The sequence below is a fragment of the Terrapene carolina genome, unplaced genomic scaffold (assembly GCF_002925995.2).
Source record: "Terrapene carolina triunguis isolate 2854851 unplaced genomic scaffold, T_m_triunguis-2.0 Scaffold211, whole genome shotgun sequence".
NCBI classification, from domain to species: Eukaryota; Metazoa; Chordata; order Testudines; family Emydidae; genus Terrapene; species Terrapene triunguis.
This window is the reverse complement of record NW_020664562.1, coordinates 23,359,930-23,379,796: the sequence shown is the minus strand read 5'-3', so window position 1 is coordinate 23,379,796 and position 19,867 is coordinate 23,359,930. Positions and strand designations below refer to the sequence as shown.

General features: G+C 43.8%; 1 protein-coding gene across 1 annotated transcript in view; it reads left to right on the top strand.

Annotated features, from left to right (window-relative positions):
- LOC112109881 (bromodomain testis-specific protein) overlaps positions 1-19,867 on the top strand; it is a 50,590-nt gene that overhangs the window by 16,323 nt on the left and 14,400 nt on the right. The window contains exons 7-12 of the mRNA XM_026655771.1: positions 2,332-2,520; positions 6,040-6,224; positions 6,296-6,585; positions 6,688-6,801; positions 13,829-13,969; positions 18,332-18,393. Coding sequence (XP_026511556.1) covers positions 2,332-2,520; positions 6,040-6,224; positions 6,296-6,585; positions 6,688-6,801; positions 13,829-13,969; positions 18,332-18,393 — 981 coding nt within the window. The remainder of the gene's footprint in view (positions 1-2,331; positions 2,521-6,039; positions 6,225-6,295; positions 6,586-6,687; positions 6,802-13,828; positions 13,970-18,331; positions 18,394-19,867) is intronic.

Genomic DNA, 19,867 nt, shown 5'->3' with positions numbered 1-19,867 from the left:
GGCTATGTGACTTTGTGGCGGGGGAGGGCAGTTACAGATCTTATGCAGCGGTCCTTATCCTGGCTCACAGATCCACGCAGCAGGGGATCTGTAACCCTACCCCCCCTGCCAGAAAGTCACATAGCCGACACATACACACAGTCCCCCCCAGGAGTGCTGGCAGGCTCCATTGAAATAACCAGTCCACCAGTGCGGAGCCTGTCATTCCGGGAGTTTAGAAGTATCATTTGCATCAGAACACTGAACCCGCCCCCCGCCACAGTCTGCGTCCCCGGTTTAAAATATTCCCGCGAAAACAGCAATACAGACAACGGTGTTCATTAAAAAATCGAAATGATTTTATTTTTTGGGAAGGGGAAGGGGGTGAAGGTTGTATGTAACTGGAGAGGATAGTCAAAATGAACTGGGTAAAGAAACGGGGGCAGGTTCAGCTTTTCTGTCCACAAACTGAAAAGTCACTGGTTGCCCTGCTCACTCAGGAACCTAGCTTTCAAAGCCTCCCGGATGCACAGGGCGTCCCGCTGGGATCTTCTAATGGCCCGGCTGTCTGGCTGGACGTAATCAGCAGCCAGGCTATTTGCCTCTAGCTCCCACCCCGCCATAAAGGTCTCCCCCTTGCTCTCACACAGGTTGTGGAGCACACAGCAAGCTGCAATAACGATGGGGATATTGGTTTCGCTGAGATCACAGCGAGTGAGTAAGCTTCTCCATCTCCCTTTGAGACGGCCAAAAGCACACTCCACCACCATTCTGCACTTGCTCAGACGGTAGTTGAACAGTTCTTTTTCTGTGTCCAGGGCGCCAGTATAGGGCTTCATGAGCCAGGGCATTAGCGGGTAGGCTGGGTCCCCGAGGATGACTGTAGGCATCTCCACATCCCCAAGAGTTATTTTGTGGTCTGGGAAGTAAATACCTTCCTGCAGCCGTCTAAACAGACCAGAGTTCCTGAACACGCGAGCGTCATGAACCTTGCCCGGCCATCCGACGTAGATGTTTGTAAACCGTCCCCGATGGTCCACCAGTGCTTGCAGCACCATTGAAAAGTAGCCCTTTCTATTGATGTACTGGCTGGCCTGGTGGTCCGGTCCCAGGATAGGGATGTGAGTCCCATCTATAGCCCCACCGCAGTTTGGGAATCCCATCGCGGCAAAGCCATCTATGATGACCTGCGCGTTTCCCAGGGTCACTACCTTTGGGAGCAGTACCTTGACGATTGCCTTGGCTACTTGCATGACAATAACCCCCACGGTAGATTTGCCCACACCAAAGTGGTTCGCGACTGACCGGTAGCTGTCCGGCGTTGCAAGCTTCCAGAGGGCTATGGCCACTCGCTTCTGGACAGTGAGGGCTGCTCGCATGCGGGTGTCCTTGCGCTTCAGGGCAGGGGACAGCAACTCACAAAGTTCGAGGAAAGTCCCCTTCCGCATGCGAAAGTTTCGCAGCCACTGGGATTCATCCCAGACCTGAAGCACTATACGGTCCCACCAGTCCGTGCTTGTTTCCCGGGCCCAGAATCGCCGTTCAACAAAATCCACATGCCCCATTGCCAACGTCATGTCCTGGGCGCTGGGGCTCGTGGTTTCTGACAGCTCTGTGCCACTCTCCGACTTCAGGCTCTCACGGCGGTGCCGTAGCCTCCTCGCCCGATTTCTCTGCATCTGCCTCAGGGAAAGGTGTATGATAAGCTGCGAGGTGTTGAGAACGGCCACAAGTGCAGCGATGGTCGCAGCGTGATCCATGATCGCAGTGCTGTGGCGTCCGCGCTGTCACTGACCAGAAAAGTGCGCGAACTGATTTCCCGCCGGCGCTTTCATGGAGGGAGGGAGGGCGTTAGTGACGGACGGATGACGACAAATTTTTTTTACCCAGAAGGCATTGGCGGCTCGACCCAGAATTCCGATGGGCAGCGGGGACTGCGGGAACTGTGGGATAGCTGCCCACAGTGCACCGCTTCCAATATCGACGCTCGCCCCGTTAGTGTGGACTCACAAAGTCGAATTACTGTCCTTAGTGTGTCCTTAGTGTGGACACACACGTTCGACTTTGCAATATCGATTCCACATATTCGATTTAAGTAAAATCGAATTACCCTCGTAGTGTAGACATACCCTTAGACACTAACAAATTCTGGACCACCTAAGGTTCCCACTGTGGAGGTGTTCTGGTAATGGGTCTTGGAGAATTCTCTTCTGAGAGAAAGGAGAAATCATTGGGTGCTAGGTGACCTGTGACCATTCTAGGACATCTAGACCAATATAAAGAGATCAGTAAAGATGATATACTCTCCTATAAAGAGGTCCCAACATTTTTATTTATTTATTTATATTTTAGGATATCTTTGAGATGCAATTTGCCAAAATTCCAGATGAACCTGTTGCAAGTATACCACCGTCACTGCCCAAAACAGAAATAGCAAGTGCTTTTTCTAGTGAAAGCAGCAGTGATGACTCCTCTGAAGAAAGATCATCTGAAGATTCAGAAGAGGAAAGAACACGGCGCCTTGCAAAGCTTCAAGAGCAAGTAAGCAACAATGCTCTGTACAAAGTGCACGACGATTGTAGCCTGTGGTGGCTCTCGTTCACGTGTATCCATTCGAAGGTCTAGAACCATGAGCTGTCTGTAAACAGTTTTTTTTAAATGTATGTACAAAAGTGTGCATTTGGGGTGGTGCAGAATTATTTTCTTATGTGGTAGCACATTGTGCTGTGGTTACTTTGTGGGAGATGGCAGGTTCTCTAACAGCAGGCTTAACTTTTTACATACTAGCTTCAGAGCCTTCAGTAGGCAGATGTTGATGATGATGATGATGATGAATAGGATATCTGCTACCTGTCTTTTTAAATGCATTGGATTAAAATTCCAAAAGTGCCTAAATCCAGTTGGTATTGCCTTGTTCTGAAGCCCTAATCACATTGGGCTCTTTGCACCTCTCAAGCAGTTGAAGAGGGAGCCAGTTAGCATCAAGACAAGTCACTTAGGGCAGTGGTTTTCAAACTGTGGGTCACGACCCTGCACTGGGTCACAGAATGGAAGGCACTGGGTCGCGGTGGCTCTGGTCAGCGCCACCGACTGGGCCATTAAAAGTCCCGTTGGTGGTGCTCAGGGCTGGCTCTAGGATTTTTGCCGCCCAAAGAAAAAAAAATACCCCCCCCCCCCCCGTTTTTAAATTACCCCACCCCCCGGCCCCGCCTCAACTCCGCCCCTTCCCCAAATCCCCAGCCCTGCCTCCTCCCCGCAGGCTCTCAAGCCTGGGAGGGAGGGGGAGCAGCGGCGCGCGAAACAGCTGTTTCGCGCGCCGCGGCCGCTCGGGATCTCCCCCTCCCTCCCAGGCAGCAGCAGCGGAGGTGAGCTAGGGCGGCCGCAGCACATTTTTAGGGGCGGCATTCTGGCGCCAGCCATGCCGCCCCTAAAAATGTGCCACCCCAAGCACCAGCTTGTTTTGCTGATGCCTAGAGCCGGCCCTGGTGGTGCTGCCCGGCAAAGGCAGGCTAGTCCCTATCTGTTCCGACACCACACTGTGCCCCAGAAGTGGCCAATGGTTCCCGGCCAATGGGAGCTGTGGGGGATGGTGCCTCCGCCTAGGAGCTGAACCTGCTGCTGGCTGCTTCTGGGGCACAGCACGGTCCACAGTGCAAGGACAGGCGGGAAGTCTGCCTCTGCACCCCGGCTGCACTGCTGACCAGGAGCCGCTGGCGGTAATACCATGCCCAACCCCACACCCCAGTTCTCTGCCCCAGGCCTGAACCCCCCGAAACCCAGAGCCTCCTCCTGCACCCCAAACCCCTCATCCCTGGCCCCGATCCCCTCCCGCACGCCAGCCCAGAGCTCCCTCCCACAATCTCTGAACTCCTCATTCCTGGCCCCACCCTGCAGCCCTCTGCCTCAACCCCTCCCAAACCCCTCATCCCCAGCTCTGTTGGGTCGCAGGCATCAACAATTTTCTTCAAATTTTCTTCAAACTGGGTCGCCAGAAAAAGTTTGAAAACAACTGACTTAGGGTATGTCTACAATTATCGGGGATCGAGGCTGTGGTCATCGATCCACCGGTGGTCGATTTTAGCGGGTCTAGTGATGACCCGCTAAATCGACCGCAGATCACTCTCCTATCGACTCTGGTACTCCACTGGAACAAGAAGCGTAAGATGGGTTGACCCAGCGTGGTGTAGACACCGCAATAAGTCGACCTAAGCTATGTCGACTCCAGCTACATTATTCACCTAGCTGGAGTTGTGTAACTTAGGTCGACTTAACTCTGTAGTGTAGACCTGCCCTTAAGCTCTTTTGCTTACTCCAAATCCTACTGAGCTATGGTTCTAGCTTCTGGCTATTCAACTACCCCTTCCTTTTGTGTCCTTCCCAGGACTTTTTCTTTCATGGATATCCTTGCTGCCTTTATGCCTTTAGACTCTCTCTTAAAGCTACTTCACTTCATAAATTATCCCCATCCTAGGTTAACTACTTTCAGGCATGCTGACCTGGACTCTTAAATGCCTAACATCATAATGAAACTCCTTCAGGTTTTCAGTCCGATGAGCAATCTAATTCTTTGTTTGTTTTGTCTTTGAATTTTGAGTGGTTCTAAAACTATCATGAATATGTTCAAGTTCTGTGGAAAGCAGGTCAATAAGATACTAGGCTACATTAGACTATTGTAAACAAGATTGTGACGTTTCTACTGATCCCTGCTGGATATGCCTGTCTGAGGAACAATATCAGTAGGAATTATTCTGGCATACTGTAAAGATCATAGGTCAAATCTAAAAATTTATTGCAAATCTAAGGGAATGTAATTAATCTATGACACCGTTTTCAACTCCTAATTTAAGAGGAGGCTGCATGCAGACTCTCTCATCCACAACCTCCAAATCCTAAGAATGAACAAGGCTACTACGTTATCAGTCTCCCTGCAGGCAAGAAAGCATCAGTGATAAGTTGCTTATAAATTTAATTGCACCACTGAAACTTAAACTCTTAACAAAATTCAAATTGGAACTTCTACAGCTCCTCTATTTTCTGTCAGTTTACAGTGTTGATAGCCTTCATAAAGGGACTGCAATCTTAGTATCATCTTACTCTCTTAAAAATATAATTTATTGAATTTTAATGAGCATAGCCACTGTGAGATTCCATCAGGACAATTACTGGTCTTTTTGCATCTCTGTCAAGATGCACAAATTCTGGCTAAAGTCCAGAGAAGTGCTACAAAATCTAATGAAAGATGGATGGGTTTTAGCTCTAAATTTCAGTGTGCTGAGCTACTTAATTGGGGAAAAAATGACTACTCAAACAGTATCCAGATGTGTGTTCTTCTCCATTTTGCTGAGGGCCGGGGGATTCATTGATTATCACCTTTACTTCTGCTTAACTGTTCTGCAGTGAACTATCCAGCTAATGTGTCTCAGTTGGACGACTTATCCATCCTTTCCTCTTTTTTAATACCTATGCAATGTAAACTGGTCCTCTTTCTTTTTTTAACTTGGACAAAACATGAATGTTGTCTCTGTAGGTGTTGTATAGTTCCAGCTGATTATGTTGAAGCCAGCACTTTATCTTGGTTTCAGTATAATTGTCTGCCAGACAAGACTTCCAAAATAGCTTGGACTTATGTGAAGACTCTGCCCCCCATCCTCTCTAGACTACCTTGCACAGAACCACCTCATAGGAGGTGGGCAAGTGGTGCACTGAGACACTTGAGCCCCAAGTTTCTCATGCTAAAGAGGAGCTTTGGGATGTTCCTGCAGGAAGACAGATTTTTTTTGAAAGTCTGGGAGGAGGATGGCAAGAGACAACCCTCATGTGCACATGTACCTGCTACAAATGGTCTCCCTCTTAATGCAAGCCCCCATTTTCCAAAGCTCACCTCATCCTGTTTGTTCTACCTTCCAAAATCTTGTTACACCACTGAGTAAACACCCTCTCCATCCCTGCCCGGCTGCCAAAACTCTTCCATGGCCTTCAGGACCAGTTTCTCCTTCCCCCAATATTTTTCCTGTAATGACTATCAAGATGCTTAGTTTCTTTCCTTCTTTTCTTTGACAGCTTAAAGCTGTTCATCAGCAGTTGCGGGCTTTGGCCAAAACCTCCTTGCCCAAGCTGAGGAAGAAAAAAGGAAAGTCTAAAAAGGGGACAAGAGGCAAAGAAAAATCCAAACACAAATATGTGAATCAAAAGAAGAAAAAGCTAAAGCAAAAAAAGAAATTGAAGAAAAAACTGTCTTTAAATATGTAAGTGTGAGGGTTGTGTGGGTGACATTATTTTAAATTGCTCTCAATGCGGCAAACTTTCTCTCTTGCAGTCAGTCAAAGAAAACAAAGCAGCAAGACTCATTGGCACGTAAATCAGAAGATGAGGATAGTGCCAAGCCTATGAATTATGACGAAAAAAGGCAGTTGAGTTTGGACATAAATAAACTTCCTGGAGATAAGCTTGGAAAAGTAGTATATATAATACAGTCAAGAGAGCCTTCACTGAGAAACTCTAATCCTGATGAGATAGAAATAGACTTTGAAACTTTAAAAGCATCGACACTTAGAGAACTAGAGAAATACGTGATGGCTTGTTTAAGGAAAAGACCAAGAAAACATGGTGTGTGTATATATCATGGATAAACTCTAAACAATATGTTTAGCCAGAATCTATTTTGGGTTTGGATGTAGCTCTTAATGTCTCTCTTTATTTCATATACAGCTAAGAAACCAGAGAAGTCAAAAGAAGAACTTAATTCTGAGAAAAAACGAGAGTTGGAAAAGAGGCTGCTGGATGTCAATGGGCAGTTAAACCCTAAAAAGCAAAACACCAAATGTAATGTGACCATTAGTTGTATTGCTCTGTTCTTTATAATGAGATTTCCTCCTGAGGTCTGTACTCTGGTGGGATTTCTTCCTTTTAGAATATTAGAAGCACTAAAAGTTGCCAGCCGTCACTTTTCTAACCTGCAAGAGTGGGAGATCTCTCCTATATTGCCTCAATTACACCACAACAGCAATTTAGTTGGTCAACTATTTTTTTTCCTTCTGTCCCAGACTTTATCTGTTATAGAACCTTTTCTGTAACATTTTCTAAAAATATTAACAAAAGCTATCTTGTGCCTCATGGGGTTAGCATCTCTCAAGCAATGTGGGGTGCCAGGTAGACCATAGGAATTGCCAGTTGCACCAAAGCAAAGGTCTATATTTTGTGTGGCATCCTGCATCTGACAATGGCTAATAGCAAATGCTTCAGAAAAAGTTTCACTTAACCATGTTCCTCTTTTTCAAATCCTATTCTGGTGTGGTGGTGTGCATACTGAATTGGTTCTTTTCCATCTCCTTCATCTCTTCTTTCAGATGGTAAAGACACAGCCAAGTGCCTGCAAAAAGTGTGTAGTTAAAAATGGTCCATAAGAAATTTTCTTGGTCACTGGTTGCACCCAGCAGTCTCGGAGCAGTGGGGTCCAGGGAGAGTGACATAAGGCTCTCTTGAACTCTAGTGTCAACAGATTAAATTCAACAGTAATTCAGCACAGAGGGTCTAATACTTCTGGAATGCATTGGTCAGGGGTCATTGTTTGGGTAAGGGCTCGTCTACAATTACAGCACTGCAGCACCACCACTGTAGTGCTTTGTGAAGACCCTACCTACACTGACGGGAGAGCTTCTCCAGTTGGTCTAGTTAGTTATTGCCTCTTGGGGAGGTGGACTATGTCGATGGGAGAAGCCCTCCCATTGACATAGCATTGTCTAGGCCGAGAGTTAGGTCAGTGTAACTACGTCAGCCAGGGGTGTGGACTACTAAGTTGGTAGTATAGATCAAACCTAAGAATCTGCATCAATGCCAGCCTCTCCAACTCCCACTGCTGGATTCTGTTGGAGTTGTGCTCTGATCCCTTCAAAGTACTAAGCTATGTCAGTTATGAAGGATGTGACCAGGCTAGGGCTGTCAAGCGATTAAAAAAATTAATCACGATTAATTGCGCGATTCAACAATAATAGAATACCATTTATTTAAATATTTTTGGATGTTTCCTACATTTTCAAATATTGATTTCAATTACAACACAGAATACAAAGTGTACAGTGCTCATTTTATTTTTGATTCACAAGTATTTGCACTGTAAAAAAAGAAATATTTTTCAATTCACCTAATACAAGTACTGTAGTGCAATCTTTTTATCACGAAAGTTTAACTTACAAATGTAGAATTATGTGCAAAAAAACTGCCTTCAAACATAAAACTATCTAAAATCTTAGAGCCTGCAAGTTCACTCAGTCCTACTTCTTGTTCAGCCAATCGCTAAGAGAAACAAGTTTGTTTACATTTACAGGAGGTAATGCTGCCCACTTCTTTCTTGCATCACCTGAAAGTGAGAACAGGCATTTGCATGGCACTGTTGTAGCTGGCGTCACAAGATATTTACGTGCCAGATGCGCTAAAGATTCATATGCCTCTTCATGCATCGGCCATAGTTCCAGAGGACATGTTTCCATGCTGATGACGCTTGTTTAAAAAAATAGTGGGTTAATTAAATTTGTGACTGTACCCCTTGGGGGAGAATTGTATGTCTCCTGCTCTGTTTACTCTCATTCTGCCATATATTTCATGTTATAGCAGTCTCGGTTGATGACCCAGCACATGTAGTTCCTTTTTAAGAACACTTTCACTGCACATTTGACAAAACACAAAGAAGACACCAATGTGAGATTTCTAAAAATAGCTACAGCACTGGACCCAAGTTTTAAGAATCTGAAGTGCCTTCCAAAATCTAAGAAGGATGAGGTGTGGAGCATGTCTTCAGAAGTCTTAAAAGAGCAACGCTCAGATGCAGAAACTACAGAACCCTAACCACCAAAAAAGAAAAGCAACTTTCTGCAAGTGGCATCTGATTCAGATTATGAAAATGAACATGCATCGGTCCACACTGCTTTAGATCATTATTGACCAGAACCCATCGTCAGCATGGACGCATGTCCTCTGGAATGGTGGTTGAAGCAGCAAGGGACATAATCTTTAACGCATCTGGCATGTAAATACCTTGTGGCAAACGTCTGTTCTCCCTTTCGAGTGCCATTGTAAATGAGAAGCAGGCAGCATTATCTTCTGCAAATGTAAACAAATATTTTTGTCTGAGCGATTAGCTGAAAAAGAAGTAGAACTGAGTGGACTTGTAGGCTCTAAAATTCGACATTGTAGAAAACATCAAAAAAATTAAATGGTATTCTGTTTAGCAGTGTGATTAATCATGATTAATTTTTTTAATCGCTTGACAGCCCTAAAAAATACTTTATTTTATCACTTTTACAGTGCAAATATTTGTAATAAAAATAATGTAGATTTGATTTCAATTACAACACAATACAGTACATATTAATGTAGAAAAACTTCCAAAATATTTAATAAATTTCAATTGGTATTCTATTGTTGAACAGTATGATTAAAACTCATTAATCACAATTAATTTTTTTGAGTTAATAGCATGAGTTAACTGCGATTAATCGACAGCCCTAATTCAGGCGTCTGCTACCTTGGCACATTGGGGTAAAACTCTATTGAAGTTCTGCTCTTAAGAGGAGACCTCTAACTATCCAGTAAAGTGCACTTCAAGGCGTGAGTCAAGAAACTTGCTCGGCTCTTCCTTGCTCAGAACTACTGGAGCTTCCAATGACTTCAGATGGGGGGGGGTGGGTGGGTGTGTATGTCCTCTGGATAGATCTATCAACTTTTACTGATGGTTTTTATAGTAGTGTGACAAAGATAGCACTGCTTCTTTACAGTTTTGAGGCATTATCCTAGCATAATCAATGTGGAACTTCTATACCATATGGATTGACACCAAGCCTATACCCTAGTCTTCAGCACCTTCTATGCACACATTATCAGGCCTACATTTTCCAGTGGAGCCAGAGATGATGCTTGTTCTAGTCCAGTAGATTCTCTCTCCTGGCTCACCTTGAGATGGATCTCTTATAAGGGTAGGTAAACCATGACGGTATAGCCAACTTGGGATGGTGGAGAAATTATAAAAACACTCCTGCCCCAGAAGTGGTACAGGGTGAGTAATGTGTGCCTATCATTACTCATAGTGACTCAATCCTTACTATCAGACTCTTCTAGAAAGTCAGTTACAACAGAAGCAAAAAAATCAGTATACACAGTTATGCTTCTACATCACCAGACCCTGATTTTAGATAATGTAAAATGCACCATCTTCCCATTTAACATTCCTTTTGTATGCTGCTTGCATTGCAAACTATAAGTCCCACAAAATAGACAAATATCACAACTGAAGCTCTATATAGCTCATTTTCTCTGCATTGGACACTAAACTGGAAAGTCTGGGGCCTTGTCTCCAACAGGGGGAGACAAACAAGATAGATTTACTGAGCATGGGAGCAATTAAAGAGAGTGGTAGAATAAGAACTGAGGCTTGACTTCACTTAGTTCTCAAGTTCAATCTAAATCTTGATTCCCCTGGATTCTGTAGGGAAAGACTTCACATTGGGTGGCTACAGTAGAAAATCAATCCATGCTCTGAATCCTGCATTTTGGAAAAATGCTACTGAACTCAGGGGGAGGAGGAGGAACCATGAAATACCTGATAGAAAATTTACTTTAATGGTCCTTTACTGTTTCCTGGGACAGGGAGAAAATCCTATCTGCATTCACTTTAGAAAGTGCAAAATACTTCCATTTTAATTCCCGAGTTAAGGGTGGAGGAAAAAACTGAATTAGGTTACAGTTTGGTTTTGGGTTTTTTGGGGAGGAGGGAGGATAAAGAGTTGTCAATTCTGTTCCAACTAATGTATTTTTAGCAACACTTCAATATTTTTAGACATGCTTTCTGCATAGACTTGTGGAAGAAAGAACAAATATCTGAAGTGGAACTGTTTGCGTGGCTGGCTATTTTATTCTGCATCTTGATGTGCTTTCTGACCAGGAACTGCCACTATTACAAATTTAGGAACATCTGAATTGCCATACCAGACTGGATCAGTGGTCCATCTAATCCAGTATTCGGTTTCTGGCACCAGTACCAAATGCTGAGGGAGGTGCAATAATCTCCATAATAGAAATGTACATCTCTCACATCTATCTTCAGGGCATCTTCATGCTTTTGTTTGTGGTATCTTATGTACGTAGGCATATTTATCTCCCCAAAACTGGTACTAATGGTCCCATATCTAACAGTTAGTTGCAGCTTTCTTCTTGTCAACTGTCTGTAATGGGCCACACTCTTATCACTTCAAAAGTTATTTTTCCTTCCTTGGTATCCCGCTGTTAATTGATTTATCTCGTTAGACTGACCTCACACTTGGTAAAGCAACCCCCATCCTTTCATATATTTATATTTCATATATTTATACCTGCTCCCATATTTTCCACTCCATGCATCTGGTGAAGTGGGTTCTAGCCCACGAAAGCTTATGCCCAAATAAATTTGTTAGAACGAGGAGTCCTTGTGGCACTTTAGAGACTTTCTTCTTAAATTAGCTATTCTGGAGCTTTAGCCTGCAAAAACAAGGACTGTTGTGGAACTCTCTCCAAATCTTAATCTCCACTGAGTTAAATTGTTTATCTTCTCTTTAGGGTAGCAAAAATCTCTTTTGGTATTAAAAAGGACTAAGTTAGACTCCAACAGGCCAGCGTGCACCCAAACAATGGCAGGTACATGTTGTCATCCTTGTGAATAGTGGACAGAGATTTAGCAAAGGTAGTCTTGGCAGTCACTCAGATGGAGCGCATCTGAGTGTGGCTTTATTAATCTTAACACTAGGGCTGTCAATTAATCACAGTTGACTCTCTCAATTCTTTTTTTTGAGTTAATCATGATTAATCGCAATTTTAATTGCAGTTTAAAAAACAGAATACCAATTGAAATTTATTAAATATTTTGCATGTTTTTCTACACTTTCATATATTGTATTCTGTGTTGTAAACAAAATCAAAAAGTGTACAAAAACAAAACAATATAAAACTTCAGAGCCTACAAGTCTACTCAGTCTTCCTCGTTCAGCCAAGTGCTAAGACAAACAAGTTTTGTTTACATTTATAGGAGATAATGCGGTCCTCTTCTTAGAATCACAGAAGATTAGAGTTGGAAGAGACCTCAGGAGGTCATCTAGTCCAAGCCCCTGCTCAAAGCAGGACCAACCCCAACTAAATTATACCAACCAGGGCTATGTCAAGCCAGGCCTTAAAAACCTCTAAGGTTGGAGATTCTACCACCTCCCTAGGTAACCCATTCCAGTGCTTCATCACCCTCCTAATGAAATAGTTTTTCCTAATATCCAACCTAGACCTTCCCCACTGCAACTTGACACCATTACTCCTTGTTCTGTCATCTGGTACCACTGAGAACAGTCTAGATCCATCCTCTTTGGAACCCCCCTTCAGGTAGTTGAAGGCTGCTATCAAATCCCCCCCCTCACTCTTCCTCTTCTGCAGACTAAATAAGCCCAGTTCCCCCAGCCTCTCCTCATAAGTCATGTGCCCCAGCCCCCTAATCATTTTTGTTGCCCTCCGATGTACTCTCTCCAATTTGTCCAGATCCTTTCTGTATTGGGGGCCCAAAACTGGACGCAATACTCCCGATGTGGCCTCACCAGTGCCGAATAGAGGGGAATAATCACTTCCCTCGATCTGCTGGCAACGCTCCTACCTTGCAGTGCTAGCTTCAAAAGTATTTACGTGCCAGATATGCTAAACATTCGTTTGCCTCTTTGTGCTTTGGCCACCATTCCAGAGGACATGCTTCCATGCTGCTGACGCTTGTTAAAAAAAATAATGCATTAATTAAATTTGTGATACAATTCTCCCCCAAGGAGTTCAATGTCCCTTGCTCTGTTTTACCCACTTTCTGCCATACATTTCATGTTATAGCCGTCTCGGATGATGACCCAGCACATGTGGTTCATTTTAAGAACACTTTCACTTCAGATTTGACAGAACGCAAAGAAGGTACCAATGTGAGATTTCTAAAGATAGCTACAGCACTTGACCCAAGATTTAAGAATCTGAACTGCCTTCCAAAATCTGATTGGGACGGGGTGTGGAACATGCTGTCAGAAGTCTTAAAAGAGCAACACTCCGATGCAGTAACTACAGAACCCCAACCCCCAAAAAAGAAAATCCACCTTCTGCTGGTGGCATCTGACTCAGATAATGAAAATGACCATGCGTCGGTCCGCACTGCTTTGGATTGTTATTGAGTAGAACCCATCATCAGCATGGATGCATGTGCCCTGGAATGGTGGTTGAAGCATGAAGGGGCATATGAATCTTTAGCACATCTGGTACGTAAATATCTTGTGACGCTGGCTATGACAGTGCCATGAATGCCTGTTCTCACTGTCCTGTGACATTGTAAACAAGAAGCGGGCAACATTATCTCCTGCAAATGTAAACAAACTTTTTTGTCTGAGCAATTGGCTGAACAAGAAGTAGGACTGAGTGGACTTGTGGGCTCTCAAATTTTACATTGTTTTATTTTTGAATGAAGTTTATTTTGTATATAATTCTACATTTGTAAATTCAACTTTCATGATAGAGATTGCACTACAGTACTTGTAATAAGTGAATTGCAAGATATTATTTCTTGTTTTTTATAGTGCAAATACTTTTAATCAAAATAAATATAAAGTGAGCACTGTACACTTTGTATTCTGTTGTAATTGAAATCAATATTTGAAAATGTAGAAAACATCCAAAAATATTTAAATAAATGGTATTCTATTATTAACAGTGCGATTAACCATGATTAATTTTTTTATCACTTCACAGCCCTACTTAACATATATATTCATAAGACTTTCAGTGCTATATGTACTTTTAACTTCCTTTTCTTATCTTGCAGCTGAAAATAACACTATACCAAAGATTATTGGTGGACCAAGGCGATTGAGTGAGAGTAGCAGCAGCAGCTCCTCCTCAGACTCTAGCAGCAGCAGCACTAGCAGTGATTCTAGCTCTTCAGATACCAATGACTCTGAATCAGGTCAGATAACCTCATTGTATAGCATCTGCCTCTTGATATACAGGACCTGATGCTTCAGAATTTACAAAAGAAGCTTCAGTTTGCATACTTCTAGGCCTACGGAGTTGCTATATGTTCCAGGGTGCCATAGTCTAGTCAAACGCTATGAAGTAGAAATACTGAAACTCTTTTTACAGATAAAACTTCTCTAGAAAAGTACTTTTTTTAGTGGCAAACTGAAATTGGGAATGAAAACTTCTAGTAGCAAAATGTAAGTGTCTGTACTGGAGCGTGTCATAAACTATATGCTAGGTTACTTAAAAGTATTAAGCTCTTCTTTTAAAAGCATACTTTCATCTAATTCATAGTTGTCTAAAAACTGTGTTGCCTAAATGTTTGTAACAACATGATTACTATAATGGGATGACTATAGAAATATTTTGTTTGTGTGTAGGCCTACAACCTAGCAGCAAAACTCTTTTTAAGAAATAGAAAAATAAATTGTTAGGGAGGGATGAGGGCAAGTGTAGTACCAAAACTCTTACCAATAGCATTTCTAATGATCATACTTCAAACTGATATTTTCCCAAAAAAACAAAGTTGGAGTTAATTGAAATTGTTTTTACAGTGTTCCATTCTGAAATGCAATTTGCAGTGCAGTCTGGATTGAAAACAATCCCAGATTGCTGAAAGATTGTGAGTGTCTTTGACTACTGTATGCATGAGGTGCATATCTGTGTGGGAGGAGAGGAATGAGACTTCGTATCGTGTATTATTCCTTTGAACTTTTTCAAACTGTTCAATATAAATGTATATAGTGGGGCTGTTTCAAACTCTAATTAAAGTATAGCTCAATATTTAGGCCCTGTTTACATGTCAGGGGGGAAAAATGTTATTTTCCCAGTGTAATCTTTTTCCCAATAATGTGTTTTAGCATCTAGTATAGAAGAGGGTTTAAGTGGTCATTAACCTAGCTCATTTTTCCAGGGTGGTTCTTGTCTTAGACTCTCTGTACACTGATTTTGGGGAACAAACTTAAAATTATTCAAATTGCAGGTAAAGCTGCTATACATGATGAGATCCTCTGAAGGACTGATATACTCTGTCTTGCATAAAATGCTCACCCTTGCAGTTTACTGAACAATCAATGACTAGGATGACCATATTTCCCTACGCTGAATACAGGACACCTGGTAAAATTACTCGTATTCAAGCAAGTTCAACAGCAATCAATCAGAACTATGCAGTACAACCGTTCAAATTAACATCAAGTTGACTGAGCCCCTATTAAAAAGAAATACTGCATAGTTGGATTCTTTTTATTTGCCTTCTTATTTTTAAGGCTTTAGGGTTCACATGGGGAGAGCTCTCTCACACTCACACTCATACACACGATGGGGGGGCGACCGACCGACCTGACCCTCCCTGCCTGGTGCTCTGTCTTTCGTGCCTGGCTGGGCCCCCAGACCGGACCCACCTCACCTGGTGCTGCGCCTTCCCAAGGCAACACATGGGAGGGGGCACATAGGATCACATGGGCCCCTCAGATTTCTGCCAGGGTTCACACCAGAATGTGGCCAGCAGCAGTCTTTCAGCTCTGTGCAGGAGGGAAGGGACAGGAGCTGCTTCCAGCCAGAGGGGAAAGGAAGGGATGACCTGGCCTGTGTCTTTGCAGAGCTCATCTATTTCCCCACCCCCTTCCCACCCCCTCTGTGGCTGGAAGCAGCTTGTCCCTTCCTGCCCCTATAGTGTTCAAAGGCAGCTAATGGCCGCTGACAAAACCCAGCTGTCTCCTGTCCCCTGGCCACAGCACAGGCAGGAAGGGGCTAAGCCCTAAGGATGCATTGTGCACTAGGGCCCAGGGAACCTGGCTGCAGGAGCTTCAGTGAGCCTGGCCAGAGAGGTGGCTCAGCAGCAGAGTTGCCTAGGGGATGGAGCAGCCCCACGCTCCTTGGGGGGGCAGGAACCAGGGCGGGCGTGTGTGTGAAAAAGATGGTAAGCCCCTGCCTGGGGGGGTGGGGGCTGCTGTGGAGCCTGCAGGGTCAGGGTGTGAACAGGTTGGAAATTGCTCCCCACCTCTCCAGAGCTTAGCTGAGGGGCAGAGAGGCTTCCCTGGGCCAGCACTGTACGGGGCTTTGGCACACACAGAGCTAGGTTCCTACTGGCCAGCACCCTGGACCAGAGGGTCTTGGGCTTTCCTGGGGTGCTGGCCCAGCCAGAGGCAGTGGGGGAAGGAAGGAGCCTGCCAGCCAGGCTGTTGGTAAGCTGAGCATTCCGACCAGGGGCTAGTTCTCTGCCCGGCTGGGGAGGGGGGGGGATATGGAGCAGCAGCAGGGCTGGAGGGGGTGAAGGGACAAAGCAGGGAGAGGACAGCGAGAGGGGGAACACATAAAGGGCTGATGAGTGGGCAATAGAGGCGACACGTAACTGGCCGCTGCCTGCACGCACCAGCGGCCGCACATTGCAGCCTGCGCTGGCCAGAAAAGGGACGGGGGGTGAGGCCCTGCTGGCTGAGAGCCGGCATGCAGCAGGGGCTGCACTTATGGACCAGCAGGGGCAGCAGCCGGCCCTGCGTGCTGCAGCTTCACCCCGCCACCAGCCTTGTACACCCGCCCCCATCATCGGTCACTGGACCCTCCCACTCAGCTGGTGGGAGGGCAGCTGGCGAGTAGAGATCTGGCCAGCAGCAAGACCCACCAGTACTGGTGGGGGGAGACAGAAAATACGGGACAATTTGCCCATTCTAAAGAAAAAGTCGGGACATCTGCACGAGGGCTTAAATGCGAGACTGTCCCTTTAAAAACAGGACGTCTGGTCACCCTATCAGTGACCACAATATCCAGCACTGAAGTTGATGTCTGTCTAAGTCAGGGGTCGGCAACCTTTCAGAAGTGATGTGCCGAATCTTCATTTATTCACTCTAATTTAAGATTTTGCGTGCCAGTAATACATTTTAACGTTTTTAGAAGGTCTCTTTCTATAAGTCTATAATATATAACTAAACTATTGTTGTATGTGAAGTAAATAAGGTTTTAAAAATGTTTAAGAAGCTTCATTTAAAATTAAATTAAAATGCACAGCCCCCCGGACTGGTGGCCAGGACCTGGGCAGTGTGAGTGCCACTGAAAATCAGCTCATGTGCTGCCTTTGGCACGCATGCCATAGGCTGCCTATCCCTGGTCTAAGTGTTTAAAACCAGAACATCAAGCTCAGAATTTTTGAAACTTTCTGGGCTCTACAATAGTTGCCTGGAAGATGGAAGCATATTCTTTGGTGTAAAGGATTTTTTCTCTTGTAGCTGGAATTAATTTTCATGACCAGCACAACATTTCAGCCAGTTTTATATAGGCGTTAGTTCATCTCAAGGTGGCGTTGACTCTAATTGGTCTGGGAATGCCACTAAGCTATGATACTTCTGTCTTGCAATTTAAACTTAAGTTTAGAAATTTTGTTTTACTGAGCCATCTGTCACTACTTCAAATGTCTAATCGTTTCACATATACTGAATGACAATCTTTAAGTAAAAATAGAAGTAGTCTAAAAACATACAGAATGTATTTTGAACTTGAAATCACGCTGTTAATTGAAAACTGACATGCAGTCCACTGGTACGGCAAGTTTTCAGCTAGAAATACAGCTGCCTTTCACTTTAAATATTTTATACGCTGCCATTGATTTTAAAATATCTATTCTGAAAGCCATGTACACCAATTTTAATTGTTAATCACTTTTTGTAATATACCATTTCATCGGAAATAAAAATATGGATGTAGTTAATGGATATTCTAAGGGCATGTCTACACTTTGAGCTGGAGATGTAACTTCTAGCTCGAGGAGACATAAAGGTGATAGCTGATTGAGCTAGCACACTAAAAATAGAGCATGCCGGTGGTAGCAGGAGGGGCTACCTGCCCTGAATATGTGCCTATGGTCTTGGATGGGCATGTACTTGAGGCTGCTAGCTGTCTAGGGCTGCTTTAAGTTATATTGGGGGCTGTTCCAGCCACTGGAGCATGCCAAAATACCATAGCCTCATCTCTGCTTAGGCTGGAAGCTCTGTGCTGCCCACTGAATCCCACCCTTAGTCTGTGGTTTCTTTACACTTATACAATACAAAAAATTACATTAAAGTGGCAATGGCAGCTAAGGTATAAATCCCATTAGGGCCCTATATGTGTGTCCCATTGACGTCACAAAGTTAAGCATGTGTGTAACACCACTGAACAGAAGTAAGCTCTCTGGGACAGGGACGTCCGTTCAGTTCCCACAACAATGGGTCTTGGACCTCTAGGTGCTACTGCAATACAGATAAAAATGTCCTGATGTGAATCGTACAACAGATGTGAAATCGGAGTTTCTCACTTACTTTATTGATGATTACAGAAATAGGCTCAAAGCCAAATGGAACCAGACAGAATGGTGTGACTTCTAAAGAACAAATGGAGGTAAATTCACATTTCTCTTTTGTTAGAATGCATATAACTTTAGATCTAGATTAAAAGGTTTGTCATTCACTGCGTAGTGTTGTTTGCTGAAATCACTTAAATTGCTTTGTTCTCTGTTGTTTGATACTAAAATCTTGAACATTTAACTAGATTCTAATTTTGTTTACCTCACTCATAGGGTGGAACAAAGTTTGTTTGCTGCAGAAGTTCAAAGTTACGCATATTGCTGGAACACTCTGGCTAGACCTAGCCCAGCTGCTGGGGTGGGAGCAGCATTTGGGGATCCTCTTCCTTCACTACAGATGGGGGGGGGGAACAGGGTCTGAGGAAAAATATGGAGGCAACATTTACCTAAAAATGGTTAACAAGGTTTATTTTTTAAGTGTCTTTAACACAGTCTCACCCTTCACATATTAAAGTGAATCAACCTAATAAACCATGCTAAGCACACTAAGGTCTCCTCTTAGCTATAAGCATACAAATCTTCAAGTAAAATATTAGTTCAGATATAGTGACAGATGTAGGAAGTATCCAAAACATTACAGCATCATCTGAACAATGAGCAAGATTTAAGAGGAACTAGCCTAACATGAAACTAAATATATAGAATTCTTTAGCTCTCTTTTTCCAATAAACAAACAAACCACCTATTCCACTCCTGTGAATACCCATCTTATATACCAGTGCAGCTGCTTGCCTGTGACCCTCCCATTGCCCATGCTCATCCTTCAGAATGTACTCTGAAAGATCCCCAATGGGAGGTGTGGCGGGGAGGAGAGGCTGCAGCTCGTATTTCAAAGTACTTTTACAAGAAGACTTCCACATCAGTTTGCCCACACTGGACTCAATTCCCTTCCCACTCCCCCTTCCTGGAAGAGTTCGAGTACCGCTCCTGTTCTTCAAATATACTGCTCCTCCTTTCAGAGCAGAGTACTTAGCCACATAGAAAAATCAGATGGCAAACTTAACTGGCCTTCTTTATTCAATGGCTGTTTATTCACCCTCCATTATAGAGGGATTATGCAAGACCTCTTCTTAGACTATGCCTTTCACTCAGGCTCTGATCCTGCAAAGACTTAAGCATACGCTTAACTTTATTCACTGTGAATAGCCTTTGCAAGATAAGCGCTCAAGTGTCTCCATGGTGAGATCCATGCTACTGATATATCTCGGCCTCTCCCTTGGAAAACTAAGACTTGCAGAATGCTACTCCTATGCCACCAGGCTGGGCCTTACATTTAATTTATCTTGATGTCTCTACAACTTCCTCTGTAGTATACTTGGTATCTGAGTCAGAATGTAGTGTATTTATCAAAGTATCTACCAGACAGCAGGAGTTAATTCCACTTCAGTTTAAATTGTGCATCATTGTTAATTTAAATGGATACATTTTTCTGCTGTCAAACCTATAGAATTCCTAACATATTATAGGCACCAGTGACATCAGATAGTATTTGTACTGTATTTTTAAGTG